At 36.8% G+C, this 15,666-nt stretch overlaps 1 protein-coding gene across 10 annotated transcripts in view; it reads left to right on the top strand.

Annotated features, from left to right (window-relative positions):
• Dock7 (dedicator of cytokinesis 7) overlaps window positions 1-15,666 on the top strand; it is a 186,940-nt gene that overhangs the window by 96,536 nt on the left and 74,738 nt on the right. For 9 of the 10 annotated variants that reach the window (XM_036180182.1, XM_036180187.1, XM_036180185.1 and 6 more), the window contains exons 16-22: window positions 1,579-1,649; window positions 4,997-5,135; window positions 5,970-6,071; window positions 6,725-6,811; window positions 7,881-8,112; window positions 12,366-12,530; window positions 14,550-14,719. In XM_036180182.1, the coding sequence (XP_036036075.1) occupies window positions 1,579-1,649; window positions 4,997-5,135; window positions 5,970-6,071; window positions 6,725-6,811; window positions 7,881-8,112; window positions 12,366-12,530; window positions 14,550-14,719 (966 nt within the window). Of the gene's footprint in view, window positions 1-1,578; window positions 1,650-4,996; window positions 5,136-5,969; window positions 6,072-6,724; window positions 6,812-7,880; window positions 8,113-12,365; window positions 12,531-14,549; window positions 14,720-15,666 lie in introns of those variants that run through there. The other variant, XM_036180191.1, reaches the window with a different exon arrangement.

Below are 15,666 nucleotides of genomic sequence, written 5' to 3'. Positions count from 1 at the left end.
TTCTGGTTGCATAGAGAAATATTTTGTTTTGTGAAAAGAGATAGTTTCTAAAGGGAAAAGGTGCTGTGTTCCTTTCATCTGTACATTATTATTTATATGAGAGTATAATATTTTTATGTTAGTGTAAATGGCTGTTATGAAAATATATGTATATATTTATGGGCAGAATGCATATGTTATGTTTTTGAAATATAAAATTTCAAAGGGTCTTGATATAAATGTTTGATTATATTATTGTTAGTACGACAAAACTGTAAAGTTTGTAATTATGGCACTAAAATAAAATTTTATAAGAGTATATTAAGGTAACTGGGTTTGGTGGTGCATGCCTTTAATCCCAGTACTTGGGAATCTGACATAGGAAGATCAAGAATTTAAAGCCAGCCTGGACTACATACCAAATTTAGTTCCAACCTGGGCTACATAGTGGGATCCCATCTCAAATTAAAGTAAGAACAAAATAAAAAGAAACATACTAAGGCATTGGAAAACTGACCAAAAAACGTTTACCAAAGGGAGTAAATATTATTTACTATTTGCTGTTCTTTTAAAATAGAAGCACCGGCTTGAAATGTCAGAAAAAGAAACAAATGCCAATTATCTCCTTTACAAAAGGAACAGACTAAGTTGTTTCAGTTTGAGGATAGACGTGCACTCACATGCATATGTAAAGATAACTGCCAGACTTAAAGCGTTTAATCTGTGGCATTTCTTAACTTACTGTTATAGTAGTCATAACAATGACGTTGACATCAGTCTCTAGTTAACCAGTGTTCCTGGTTCGGTGGTTTTACCACTAAGATTTCTGTGTGAGTACCCTACATTTTTTTAATGTGGTGAATTTTAAAAATAATATAATACACAAGTCTAAAATGGAGTACCTCCATTGTGAAGTACCTTGCAGGGTGTACAAGAAGTTAAAAGATAAACAGCATGACCTAAAAATCTTTTGTATCATTTCTAAATAACTGGCATTTGACCTTGAGAATGGCTCTCATGTTTTACTAACGCCACCACTTCGTGAAGTGTATTTATGCCACCATGCGAGGGCAATTTTCTTATTGTAAGTTTAAAATTACATGTTATACCCTGAATGTTTAGTTTAAGAAAAAGGAAAGAGGGCTGACGATGTAGTTCAGTTGCTAGAAACCTTGCCTAGCATGCATGAAGCCCTGGGTACATAAAACTAGGTGTGGTGGTATATGCCTTTAATCCCAGCATTAGAATCAAAGCTATCCTCAATTACATGTGAACTTTAAGGCCACCTTTAGTTACATGAAGCCCTGTCTCAAAAAAGTGGGAGGTGGGAAGAGGACAAATGTATCTTATTACTCAGTGGATAGAAATATAATTATAGAAGCTTTCTGATGGTGGAATGTCAGATGGGTTTATCATTGAAAAGAAATCTGTAGTTGAGCAGTTAAGCTTTTAAAGATCGTTAAGTAGGCACATTGTTCTTCACTGGGCTGATTTTGCCCATTTTCTCAAGTAGTTATTAAAGCATACAAATTCTTACATAGATATGAAACATCCAGCATTTATTACAACCAAGTTTCAACATGCTGTTATTTGTTACAGGTAATCTTTGGTAAATCTAGCTGTTCAGAATTTTCAAAGGAAGCCTATACAGCCGTAGTATATCATAACAGGTACTGAATTAAAATATTTCTTTCAAAGTTACTCACTTCTTAGTGGCATTGTTAGCACTCACATTAGTATGTTTACCAAATGCTTTGCTGCACTGAATGTGCAAAATTCACAGCTGACATCAGAATGACAATTTTCAGTCTGTAGATGCACAGTTCTTCTTTGCAGACGTCTCAAATGTAAGGCTTTATACAAAAATCATCTTTTAAAAAAATTCTATGTCTTCCTGCACAGTTATGGATTAGCGTTTTGGCCTCTGGTCCTTTGATCTTTGCCTGTTACCTTTCTTGTTTTGTTGAATTCTCCTGTGCTCAAGCCCACTGAAGTGGTGATGTGTTCAGCCTCCCACCATCCTTTGACTTAGTGGCTCTCCAGTTTTACTTCTACGGGCAGTTGCTAGCCCTGGAGAGCTTTTATTTTCTTCTTTATGTGTGTGTGTGGTGGGGTGGTGGTTATTGAATGTATTTGGGGAAAAAAATCACAGTTGTCCTGGTGGGTTGGCTGTTACAGAATCGTGCTGTTGGATCACTGGTTGGGGCTGCAGTCATCTGTTTATCTTCTCTTAGCCCCTCTTTTACAGTCTTCTTGTGAGTATTTTGGTCTGGTTTTATTTTGTACCTTTTCTCTCATGAGCCAGTAACTATGGGGGTTTCCTACAGCTTGTCTTTCTTCTGCATTTCTAGCTTACTGATTATGGTTGTCAGACTTGAGACATATTTTTGACACATTTGACAAATTGTGTCCATAATTTCTCTGTTCACTGCCTCAGATGATCCCCATACATGTCTGCCTTTCTTTCTCTTTCAGTAGTAGCAGTGGCCCCTCTCCTGTGAGTGTGACTCATTCCCATCTGCTCCTAGTCTTGTTCCACTTCTTCAGAGCATGGGTCAGCTCCTGCCTCTTTCCATCACAGCTGTTAATGGCTCCGTCCATTACTTTCAAAGGGAAGCTCATGCTTCCTGCGTAACCAGCACCCAGGTCTTCCCCTGGTGCTCTTGCATGGTGCACACTTTCTTGATCTCCCTCCTTCTTTTTCGCCTTCATCTGGTACACATTTCAGTTTCTGTCTGCTTTTTGAGATTTTCTGTCCATAGTGATTTGTTTTTAAAGTATAGGCACTTTGCACAAAATACTAGAACTTTGCTCATAATTCTTAGTCTCTCTGTATGACTCCTCCTGAGCGATCTTACCTGTCTCTGTTAGGCTCAATGAAAACACTTCTACTTTAGCATTTATACAGAATGCTTCCAAATCAGTTCTAGTCCTGGCCTTTTGTACTCAAGTATCTTTTCATTGACCGACAAGACACACTGGTTTGTGGGTTCTCTCTTCCTGGTTTCCATGCTTGTCTTCATGACTCTCTATTTTTAATAATTTTTCTGGTTCAGAATTTGACATCTTTGACATTTTCCTTCTATTCTCTGGTATCTAATCAGACTTTTAAGTCTTAATATTATTCTTTCTGCCTTTTGTGCCCTCTGTTTCTGGACCTTTCTTGGACCTGTGTTTACTATCAAATATCTTATTCTGATCTCAAACTTGAAATAATCTGTTTACCTTTGTTCTTGAACTGTTAAGCTTATGTGCTCGAACATTTCTACAAAGGACTAGGTAGTATATGTTCTAAGCCTGTGGCCACATACCATGTCTCTTGCCACCAATGAATTCTTCCACTATAGGACAAAAATGCCATAGTCAGTAATGTTACAGTAACGTGGTGTGTCTGTGTTCCAATAAAACTTTATTATGGACACTGAAATTTGAGTTTCATATCAAGAAATGTATTATTGTTTTGATTTTTAAAAACCTTTTAAAAATCTGAAACACATTCATGATCTTCAGGCCATATAAAATAGGTAGTGGACTGGGCTTGGCCTGTGAACATTTGCCAATCCTTGTTTTACAGTCTACCTTTTGACATCTGAGTCCAATTCATACTCCTATTAAGTTATACAACTTTAAGGGTAATTGTTGTCTTATTTATCTTTAAAACAACCACAGAAAAACCCATGTTGCCTAAATATGAGAAACCATCATTGATTCCTACAGAAATTTACAATGTGATTTCAGGAAGAAATTAATCCAAACACTATATACCAGCAAATACATTTCTATAAAAATAGCAACTTCTAAAAGTTTCTCAGTTTGGCTGGATCATTATTATTATTGTTTTAAGCATTAGTGGAATTAACATGACAATACATTCTGACATTGCTTATAAATTCGGGTTTTTATAATTCAGTGATGATTGGTGAGCTTAGTAATAAGAAACACACCTTTTAAAATGTTCAGCCAGTCATCAAATTATCAGCTAGAATTAGCTCTTTCTTGTTATCATTATTTAAGGCCTAGTTCCACTTACTGTTTCTGTGATCAAATCCACACCTGTTAATGTACTTTTGAGTCTTATTTGAACAGGAAGAATATTGACTGACATCTGAGATAGAAACTTGCCTGACAGGAAGGACAGTCTTCACTTTAAAGGTGGTTGGAACCATGTGACTTAGCTGTATTTCCATTGGATATAATTCTGAAAGATGCTGAGAATGGAGAATTGAGATACCTCCATTGAGTTCTATTCTTTTTATTTGTGTATCACAAAAAAAAAAAAACAAAAACAAAAACCAGCTTGATTCTATTAAAGTGCCCCTTGAGACCACGCCCTCCTGTTGAGATGAAGCATCATGACCATCAAGCATGACATTCTTTGTATTAGTGTAATGGTTAGGAGTACTTTGATGCTGTTGGATACGTGCAATTTGTGGGCTTTCTCTGATTATGACTTTCTTTGTTTCCTTGTGTCGGCAGTGGTCTGTTTGCTAACATATTTATTCCTTTTAACAATGAAACACTTGAGAGAAAACATTCCACAAAGACCCTAACTTTAATGTTAAGGTATCTTTAGAGACCCCCTCCCAAATGGTAATTGTACTACAAAAGAAAAGTGGTTCCTATGGTATGGCTTGAAAATATGTACCTGCAGTTCTGCGTTGACTTTTCTGTGCAGCATGTGCCAGATTTGATTCATAAATGTAGGACAGCATCCGATGTGATGAAGATCTCAGTATCTAGGCAGTAATTACTAATGAATTTTTTAATAGTAGGGTGCCTCAGCCCATTAATAAAAATGTGATGAACATTTCAGAAACTGTTAGTTCCCTCATCTCGAAGTAGAAGTTAATTATTTAGAATTATTGAGAACAATGAAAAAATATCCTGGAGTAGAAGAAAAATAATGCATGAACCTAAAAGTTAATCTTAAGATCATCCAGATAAGCAAATACAATAATTATTCACTTGAACAAATTACTGACTATTGATTTTGTTTTTTTTATTTCTTTGTATGAAGGTCTCCTGATTTTCATGAAGAAGTCAAAGTTAAACTCCCTGCCACTTTAACTGATCACCACCACTTGCTCTTTACTTTTTATCATGTTAGTTGCCAACAAAAACAAAACACTCCTCTTGAAACCCCAGTTGGATATACAGTAAGTCTTTTTGTTAAATATTTATATTAAAGGATCTTAAGTATAATAAAACATTTATGAAATTTAGTGTTCAGTAGATGTTTTCTGTTGAGTATTGCCCATTGGCTTCTCTGTAATGTCAAAATTTGCACTTGTAAGGAAGTATCCCCATTACACACCAATGTCCCTAGCTAGTTAATAACTTTATAAAACTTACATGTTAATTTGGATTCGTGAGTGTTTTCCAAGCAGTGCAGTATAAGCATAGAATAGAATGATTCGAATGTAAGACAAATTAAAGAAATCCATAGATAAGAAATTAAAGCCTTTGAATATTTTTTAGCAAAAACCAACCATTATGGTCAAATTGCCAGGGTTAAAACACAGTGAAGGCCAACATGAGGTGTCATCACAGTTTTATTGTGAAATTTATCCTTCAACTCAAAAGATGAAATTCATATTTCAGTATTTTTGTCTCTTACGTTTATGACAGGGATTATGGTAACTGAAGGAGATAAATTGTATTCTTACTTTTCCCCCAGTATTATGGATTTCCCTATTTACCTCAAAACTACTGTTTTAAAATTTATTTATTTTATAGCCTTTTCTAGAACTGACTCTTCCTTGGATAATAAGGCTTTGTACTCAATTTTGCATGTCAAAATAGTCATAGTTAATATTTCTATTTTCATTAATTATCACCAGAGAAATGGAATGATGAAGGCCCATTATTACTTAGGTAATTAAAAATCCTAATGCATGTTGATCATGTGAGAAATTTGGGATGTGCACATTCTTAAAGCAGACAGTCCACATAGTGATATCTATAACAGACCCATGTCTCTTCATTTAAAGTGGATACCAATGCTGCAGAATGGACGGTTGAAGACTGGGCAGTTCTGCCTACCGGTCTCGTTGGAAAAACCACCACAGGCTTATTCAGTGCTTTCTCCTGAGGTCAGTATATCTCTGCATGTTTAATTCTCCCAACTGAAAGAAAAAAGTTTAAAAAAACCCAAAAACCTAAAGATGTTTACCAAACAAAGCTTTGCTGTTTCTTCTATGTGAATGTACATAATGAAGTAATACTTTTTTTGTTTTTTTTTTTTGTTTTTTGTTTTTGTTTTTTTGTTTTTGGAGCTGAGGATCGAACCCAGGGCCTTGCACTTGTTAGGCAAGCGCTCTACCACTGAGCTAAACCCCCAACCTGAAGTAATACTTTTTTTGTTGATAATTTGTTGCTCAAATTTCTAAAAGTATTGTCATAAAATACTGGAGCCAGATGTTAGGATAAATGCTGAGAGATCAGAGAGACAAAGGAACAAGCCACTGCCACATTTCACCTCGCCGACTCCATGAATCCTCTGAGTCCTCAGCCGAAGGGGTCCAGCCAAAAAAAAAAAGGGTTTCATTCCTGTCTCCTCAGGCCTTATATACCTTTCTCCACCCAGCCATATTACTTTCTTCCTAGTGCTGGGATTAAAAGCATGTGATTCCCAAATACTGGGATTAGAGGTGTTTGCATATTACATCTAGTTCTTTAGGTTCGGGCTTGTTTAATGAGTTCATGATCCGTTTGTAGGTGTGATTTTTCTGCTTGTGTCTTACAGGTTCCTCTCCCTGGGATGAAATGGGTAGACAACCACAAAGGAGTGTTTAATGTTGAGGTTGTTGCTGTTTCATCCATTCATACCCAAGTGAGTTTAGTATTTTTAATGAGTTTCAGTTAAATGAATTGAACCTGTTATCTCATGTCAGTTCTGTTGTCTTTCCAGGCTTTAGGAACATATTTTAAAAATGTAGATTTAGACATTTTTTTTCATTAACCACCATTAAATACTTTGCCCTTTAAATGTCATTGATGTATTTTGAACAATAAGGGTCTTTTTCTTTCTCTTCATTTCTGATACATGAAAAGCTATTGCCAGCTCATTTTAATTCTGACAGTTAAGTTTCTCAAATGGAAGGTTTTTAGAGATCATTTGCTCCAGGTTCTTGACCCTGTTAGTAGTGAGGAGGAGGGACATTGAATAACAGCACAAAGGTTTAGTTAGGAGACAAATCCAGCAGCAATTTGAATGGAGAACATTTAAAATACAGACGTGTGCAAAATATTAAAGATGATTTGCTACTAAATGGTTGTTAAAAGAATTCTGTGATAACAACAAATACCAGACAGAGAAGTATCAAGAAGTCCAAAGCAAGCTCCTAATGACTGACAGTCTGAGGAGAGGACACTGTTACTGTAGAACATGGAGCTTAGCATTCTGTGGTGTCAGAGAAACTTAGTGGCTGGCACCTGCATAGGAGCATGAGAGTCCCCACTGCTATGGTGCAGATCCACACCACCAGCCACCGCTAGGAAAGTAAGAGTCAGTCTTTCAAGTCCCCATCCCCACAGACTACATCTGACAAGGGGTGAAGGACCCAGCTCCTGTCCTGCATGCTGTAACAAGGAAGACGGTAAAGTGCCTGCCACAAGAATTGAGCTCCAAAAATTTAGTAAGACCATTATAAAAAATTAGTAAAATGAGATCCTCCATCGGTCTCAAAGATTCCTTGAGTAACTGATGGTATTTAGGATGTGGCTGTTTCAAAATGATGAGTAAGAAGGGATATATTAAATTAGAAACAATGTTTGTATATACGTGTATGTGCTTTTTTGCATTATTGATTAATAAGAGATATTGATGTTCTGCAGTTCTTCTGGGTTTGATAATTAATGTGGTTAGAATTGTTTAGCTCTGAAATTGTTCTTTGTTTTAGGATCCTTATCTGGACAAGTTCTTTGCTCTTGTCAATGCTCTGGATGAACACATGTTCCCAGTTCGAATTGGAGATATGCGGATCATGGAAAACAACTTAGAAAATGAACTGAAGAGTAGCATTTCAGCATTGAGTTCCTCACAGCTGGAGCCAGTAGTCCGATTTCTTCATCTTCTGCTTGATAAACTAATACTTTTAGTTGTTAGACCTCCTGTGATTGCTGGCCAAATAGGTAATTAAGTTTACTTGGGATGAATCAGAAATTTATAATTTTGAATTTCTAACTTAGCTTTTAAAAAGAATCATGATTTCTGTTTGCTGTGTTTGCAGTGGGAGGAGGTGAGAAGGTGCTGCTGACTTGTATGTGCCAGAAAAAAATGTATTTTTATAGACTTTTAATCAAACTACAAATTAATCAAACAAATTAATATTCAATCACCAAAGGTGTATTAAGCACTTATGATGAATCTGATACTTATCGACACTGTCCGAAGCTTGGTCCCTGCTATTAAGTTCTCGTAGAGTACTTACGAAGAGTGGCCGGTAGACAGTCCTATTACATTTCATAGAGCGTCCAGTCTGTCCATTCTTCATTTTCATCTGTCTCTTCTCCGTGTTTTCTCAGAATCACTGTAATTATTCTCTTTTGTACTCTGAAAAAAGAACCGTTTCTGACTTCCACCCTTTTCCAAATAAAAATCTGGGAAAGAAATTAAGTCTGAAAGATACGAGCTGCTCTGTTATTAAGATTTTGTTAACCGGTGGCACTAAGGAGGTGTCTGTTCACAACCTGAGATATGTGCTCTTTTAGGGACAATTGTGGGGAAGTCCTTGAGTCGAGTACTCACAGATGAATAGTTCTTCTTAAGTCCTGTTCAAGGAGGAGAAACCATATTCATGTAACACAGACACAAAGAACTTGGGAAGTTATGGGAAGGCTTGTAAAGAATGAGCTATAAAGTAGAGGTGCTGTGGGGACATGAGGTAATAGTAGGATTTTCTACCCTATGTTCTGAAACCAGAAAATTATTCTATAGGAAACATTAGCCTTGGAAAGATCTAAGATCTAGCTATAATTATGGAAGCAATGTGACCAAATGTTACCTTTAAAGACATACTGTGTAGGGGCAGGGAAGATGTCTTGGTGGGTATAAGTCCAGCAAGTGTGAAAGACCTGAGTTCAAAGTCTCCAAGAGCCCATACAAAAGCCAGATACGTAGTGTGAGTGTCTGCAATGCCCACATTACTGTGGGGAAGTGGAAGATGGAGAAAAGGACTTCCTGGAAGCTCATGGGCCAGATACCCTGATACACACAGTAGAAAACCAGCAAATAGACCCTGTCTCAAAACAAGGGAGAAGACAGGCCGGCATCTGAGGTTGGCTTCTGACCTCACATGTGCTGTTAGCACATCTGTACCCTTCACACCTGTGCTATGGCACACACGCACCTGCACTCACATACAGAAATGCATACACAAAAGATACTGTGTGGAGATGGGTTGAAAATGGAAACATTTAAAGACAGAGACAAGTTTGAAGTCATGTAAAGTCTCCTACCAAAATGATAGAGTCCTAATACAAGGCACATGAGACTAGACCAAGGAAGAAAGGATTGTCTCAGGTTTGTAAGATTACTGTGTGGATGGCTTTGAAGAAAAGAAGGTTATTATTTGTTCAGGATTGTAGAAATGGAATTAATAATAATAATAACAACAACAACAAGGCATTGGTCAGCATAGCACTGTGTGCTTTCTTTTTATTGCTGTATGAAATCCTCTCAGCAACCTTGGGTAGTCCTGTCTTAATTACTCCTCTAGTGCCTTGACAACCCACCATGACCAAGGCAGCTTTCTTCTGAAAGCATTTAATCTGAGGCTCACGGTTTCAGAGGATCAGCATCCATGACATCATAGTGGGATCATGACAGCAGACAGGAAGGCCAGGCGGTGCTGAAGCAGTAGCTGAGAACTAACTTCTGGTCTGTACACATGAGGCGGACAGGCAGGCTGGGAATGCTATGGGCCACCTTCAGTGACACACATCCTCCCCAAAGCTAATCCTTCCAAACAGTTTCATCAGCAGTGAACCAAGCATTCAAATGTCTGAGCTTACAGAGGCCCTTTTTACTCACACCACCACACCACCACTTCACAGATGAGTACAGGGATGAACATGTTCAAACGTTTTGCTTAAAGTCATTCAGCTGTAACCACACAGCCAAAATTCAACCCAGGCAACGGCTCTAGAGTACATCTCATACCTAACAAGTGTCCACTGATGAAATTTTTTTCTTTTTTTTTTTTTGTTTTTTGTTTTTTGTTTTGTTTTGTTTTGCGCCTGTCCTGGAACTTGCTCTGTAGCCCAGGCTGGCCTCGAACTCACAGAGATCCGCCTGCCTCTGCCTCCCCAGTGATGAAATTTTTAAGAACAGTTTAATATAATTAAAGGAAGAAATGTAAGAAGTTGGTTTAGAGATTTGATTTCCACCTGACATGGTGCCTACAACTATTTGCAGTTCCAGTTCTAAAAGGCTTTGATGCCCTTGTCTGGCATCTTTGGGCACCAGGCACTAATGTGGTATACTTATATATGTGCAGGCAAAAGATTCATACACATAAAGTAAAAATAAAATCTTTAGTGGTAGTGGCACACACCTTTAATCCCAGCACTCGAGGAGGCAGATTTCTGTGAGGTTGAGGCCATCCCAGTCTACAAAGTGAGTTCTAGGAGAGCCTAAGTTGTTACACAGAGAAACCCTGTCTTCAAAACAAAACCAAAACAAAGTTCGGTTAGAAGGGAAAGCTAGATTGAGTGGAGCATCAGAATGAATTTGAGAATGCTGAGAAATGATTCAACAGTTAAGGCGCTTGTGGCTCTTCAGGAGGATCTAGGTTCAATTCCCAGCATCCACATGGAGGCCTACAACCATCTGTAACTCCAGCTCAAAGGGATCCAAACCCCTCTTCTGGCCTCCCCCAGCCATACAAGTGATGCACAGACATACATGCAGGCAAAACACCCATACACATAAAACAAGATAAGAATTAAAAAGTGAATGTTTACATACTGAGATAAATCATTTACAAAATAAGAGAAAAATACAAGAAAATGGAGTGAGAAAAGATTTAACCATTGAAGCAAGTTCAGGAAATGAAAGTGTAGTTAGATATCGTATGCTTTTTTTTATTATTTTTTTTTTGGAAAGGTGATAGGAACATTAGTTTCCAATAAATTTGTAGATAGATTTGAGGCCTTTCAGCTTTATGCATGTCCTGGGTGATGTAGAAGGGGAGAATTGCTAAGAAGGGAGTAAGATGGATTTTTAAAATATAATTTAATTTAACTTTTATTTTATGTGTATGGGTATATTGCCTGAGTGTATGTATATGTATGTGTACCTCATGCATGCCTGGTACCCAATGGAGGCCAGAAGAGGCCATCAGATCCCCTGGAACTGGAGTTACAAATGGTTGTGAGCCACCATGTGGGTGGTGAGAATTGAGTCTGGGTCCTTTGGAAGAGTAGTCAGTGCTCTTAACTACTAAGCCATCTCTCCACCCGTGGACCTAGCTTTGAAAAGGATTCTGCTGACTTGGTGTAACCACTGTGAGGGGAAGGAAAGGAGCTAACCAGGAAACAGGAGGCTGCTGAGCCTTGGGATTCTCTCTCTGCCCTCTTGTCCACTTAGTCAGGACATGTTCTTTAATCTTGTACATAGCCATTTCACTTGATTATTTCACTTTTAGGAAACTTAATTGGCCTCATTTATCTGTCCATAATTTCCTGACCTGATAAATAAATCACAGACCTGACTCTGGCACCCTTTTCAGATGTCTGCTTGGTTTAATAGCCCTAGTTCTTCAGGACTGACAGTGTGCTGTCAGAATTCTGATTTTAAAAAGTTCTTAAGGTGTATCAACATGGATAATGGAGTGAGTAGGTGGTGGTATTTTGTCATGTCAAGAGCTTTGCATCTTTCTGTTTTTCTATCCCCCCCTTCTAATCCTTTTATAGATTCAGTAATTTCAATCAAGTTGCTTACCCACTATCCTCTATTCATAGTAATATTTTAAATGATTTATTTTTATTATTTTAAATTTCTTTAAAAATAATAGATGCTTATTGTATGCTCTTTAGATTTTCAGAGTCATCTTTAAAATGAGTAGTTAATTCTCGACTTGGTATAGAAGATGGGTTTCTCTGTGCTTTGTATCACTTTTCAGAACATTGTATACCTTTATTTTAACGAATCTAACCATACAGTTTTCACATTAAATTTATAAAATGGGTTATTTTTCCTTTTCTTTTCAAGAATAATTTTTGTCAAGCTATTTCAAAATATCAAAATCAATGTACTATTTTTATACACTTACTGTGTCTTACCATTCTACTTATAGCCTTTTGTAAACAGGAAAGAACCTTCTTTTTGTGGAACTGCAAATGTAAAAACATTAAAGCAAATATTTTTTCTTCTTTCTGAAAAGTTAATCTAGGGCAAGCATCTTTTGAAGCTATGGCATCTATTATAAATCGACTTCACAAAAACTTAGAAGGAAATCATGACCAGCATGGCAGAAACAACCTTCTTGCATCATATATCTATTATGTGTTCCGCCTGCCAAATACTTATCCTAATTCACCATCACCAGGTATTTTATTCTTTTTAGTATTAAACTGTCTTTCATATTCATGCCAATCCTGAAGCAATCATGTAGTCCACTGTGTGACCTATACATTCACAACATTTATTTACTCTGTTAAGGAACATTCACAGTGCTAGTCATTGAAGGGTTATGTTTCATTTTAAAGCATCATTATATATACATCTTCCTTTAAGTTGAATTGGAGAACTTGATTAAGTTAATTATTAGAACTGAACCTTGACAATCACTTCATCCATCTCTGAAAACATTCATCATTTCTTGTTAAAATTAATAGAATATTTTATTTGCCATTCAGAATGGTTTTAGACATTTAGGGAGATACATAGTAGACTGATAATTTTCTCTTAATCCTATAAGGTCCATAGTAACATAAAAATGATTGTCTAGAAAGTGTCCCAATTTCTTCATGACCAGTAAAATAACATAAGCTTTCTGAATATTAAAGCCTCAGCTAGTTACTTGTCTTTCATATAATGTTGATGATAGTGGTGTTTGTGAGGGATGTTTGAGTTTGTATTTCCATTTAGTTTGTTAGTTAATTATTTAACTTTTGAAACTGCTTACCTGTTTGCTGTATAAGCAATAACTTGTCCCTAGTGATGATGGTACGTGCCCCTTTGCAGCTGTTGGCAATGTTATTGATTTAAGCTTTAGCCCAGAAATTTTGTTTTGTTACTGTTGTGAAAAGATGAACATTTGTCTTTTATCCTGACCCATAATTTACTATCTTGATTTTTAACTATATAACTTGAGAATCTGAGCATGTAGGTGACAGTGGTATACCCATAATGCTTCTCTATCTGCCTTTTTGTTTGATTCAGTATTAAGACTTTGCATATTTTACATATAACCTTTTTATTTTCCTGGCCTAAAAAAAGTATATACATTAATTAGTTGACAGATTTGTGTCATTTTCAGTAAGACATTTAGAAATAAATTCAGTAATCCAGAGTCATAGATTGAGCTGGGGAGATGGCTTATTCTATAAAATGCCTATCATAGAAGCATGAGGGCCTGAATTTGGGCTCAGAACCCTTGTTAAGCCACATACAGTGATGCAGACTTCTAATCCCATAATGGAAATACAGAGGATCCCTTGAGCTCGCTGAGCAGTGACTCTGCTGAATCAGTGAGATCAGGTTGAGAGACCCTATCTCTAAAATCTAAGGGGACAGGCAAGTGAGGAAGACAGCTCAGGTTGATAGCTGGCTTCAATGCACACACACACACACACACACACACACACACACACACTCTTTTATAGTATATACATACATGTGCACCCATATACACAAAAAGATGTAGATAATGAATATAATTGCTGGGTATTTGTGTTTATATGTAACACGTTTAAAAGAAAATAAAATGCTTGATTTTATTCAGACAAAGGAATTCTTTGCTTTTTTTTTTTTTTAAAAAAAAACCTAGGCTGTTAGAATTGTCTTTAGGTTTATTTGTTTTGTATGTGTGTAAAACAAAGATACCATTTTGTTATTTTTAACATCACACACGAAGATAGAGAAATAAAAACATACTTTCATCTACTTTTCATTATGTGATACTGGTAATAATTGGATTTCCCAATGTATGTGACCATATATCGAGGGGCAGAGTGGAAAGTAGGAAAAAGGGAGAGAAGAGGTATTAGCTGCGGCATTTTGTGTCCTAGTCACTACTGTGTCTGAGTAAAAAAGGCAAGGTTTCTTATTCAGTTCATTTTTTATTGTTCATATAATATAGAAGCATTTAAGAGAGTGATTTTTACTTATAATTCATATGATTTGTGTCAGCTGTTATGAAGTAGAATTTCATATAGCTGTCATTGGTTCTTCAGTGTTTTTAGTTCCAATGATTTTTTAAAAAAAGAAAACCTGTGTTACTTTTCATTTAGAAACTAAAGCAATTCATGATTTTTGTGGGATTTTGTAAAGTGTTCAGTTATTTTGGGGGGTCTTTTTCTGGTTTTCTCTCTTATTAATTACGTGCTTCTTGTTGCAACTCTAGGTCCTGGGGGTTTGGGAGGATCAGTGCATTATGCCACAATGGCTAGGTCTGCAGTGAGACCTGCAAGCCTTAACTTAAATCGTTCTCGAAGCCTGAGCAACAGTAATCCGGATATATCTGGTACTCCCACATCACCAGATGATGAAGTTCGGTCAATCATTGGCAGTAAGGTAAACTGAAGACATGGCTATCCATTTATGACAGTTATCCAAGTATTTAATTTATTCTTCATTTTAAGATGTATTTGAGTTCAAAATAAGCAAGGAATTGTTTTCTGGTTTACTTGAGTTAGAAATAAGCAAGAAGTTTATGTTCCTATTCTGCCAGTAAATAGTTTTCATGTTTCTATTAAATATGTTCACTATTATAAACTGGTCTATACATTGTGCATTAAAAAATGCCAAATTCTAAAATTTGTCCAGAATAAATCATCACATATAACTTGTCTGATATCCCATCATGTGAAAAATTCTTAGATCAATTCTATAGCATGGGGAGAGACCTGTGTGACTGATGTGTACAAGAAACATATTGTCATTGAGTTCAAGTGTGAGTTCCTCCTTCAGGAAAGCATCCAAAATAGTAACTGGCCTTGGTTGATAATAGAGCTACATTTCATATGAACCTGTGTGGACTGTACTAGGATTTGAGAAGTGTGATCATGTAATGATGGTTAGTAATTACACTAGACGAGAGAGGCTATCTAGGTTTTATAAGACCCACTTATACTTTATTCAGAGCCTCTATTATTATCACATAAAAAAATATTCAGGAAAAATTACTTTTCTACACATAAAATATGTTGGTGGCACATGCCATTAGTCCCAGCACATAGGAAGCAGAGGCAGGCAGATCTCTGTGAGATCAAAACCAGCCTGATCTACAAAGCAAGTTCTGGGGTAGCTAGGACTGTTATACAGAGAAACCCTGTCTTGAAAAAATACCAAACCAAACCAACCAACCAACCAACCAACCAAAACACAAAGGTAGCCGGGCAGTGGTGGCACACACCTTTAATCCCAGCACTCGGGAGGCAGAGGCAGGCGGACCTCTGTGAGTTTGAGGCCAGCCTGGGCTACAGAGTGAGTTTCAGGACAGGCTCCAAAGCTACACAGAG

Source organism: Onychomys torridus, chromosome 2 (assembly GCF_903995425.1).
Source record: "Onychomys torridus chromosome 2, mOncTor1.1, whole genome shotgun sequence".
Taxonomy (NCBI): domain Eukaryota; kingdom Metazoa; phylum Chordata; class Mammalia; order Rodentia; family Cricetidae; genus Onychomys; species Onychomys torridus.
The sequence above is the reverse complement of the archived record's forward strand: the minus strand, read 5'-3'. Positions and strand labels throughout refer to the sequence as shown.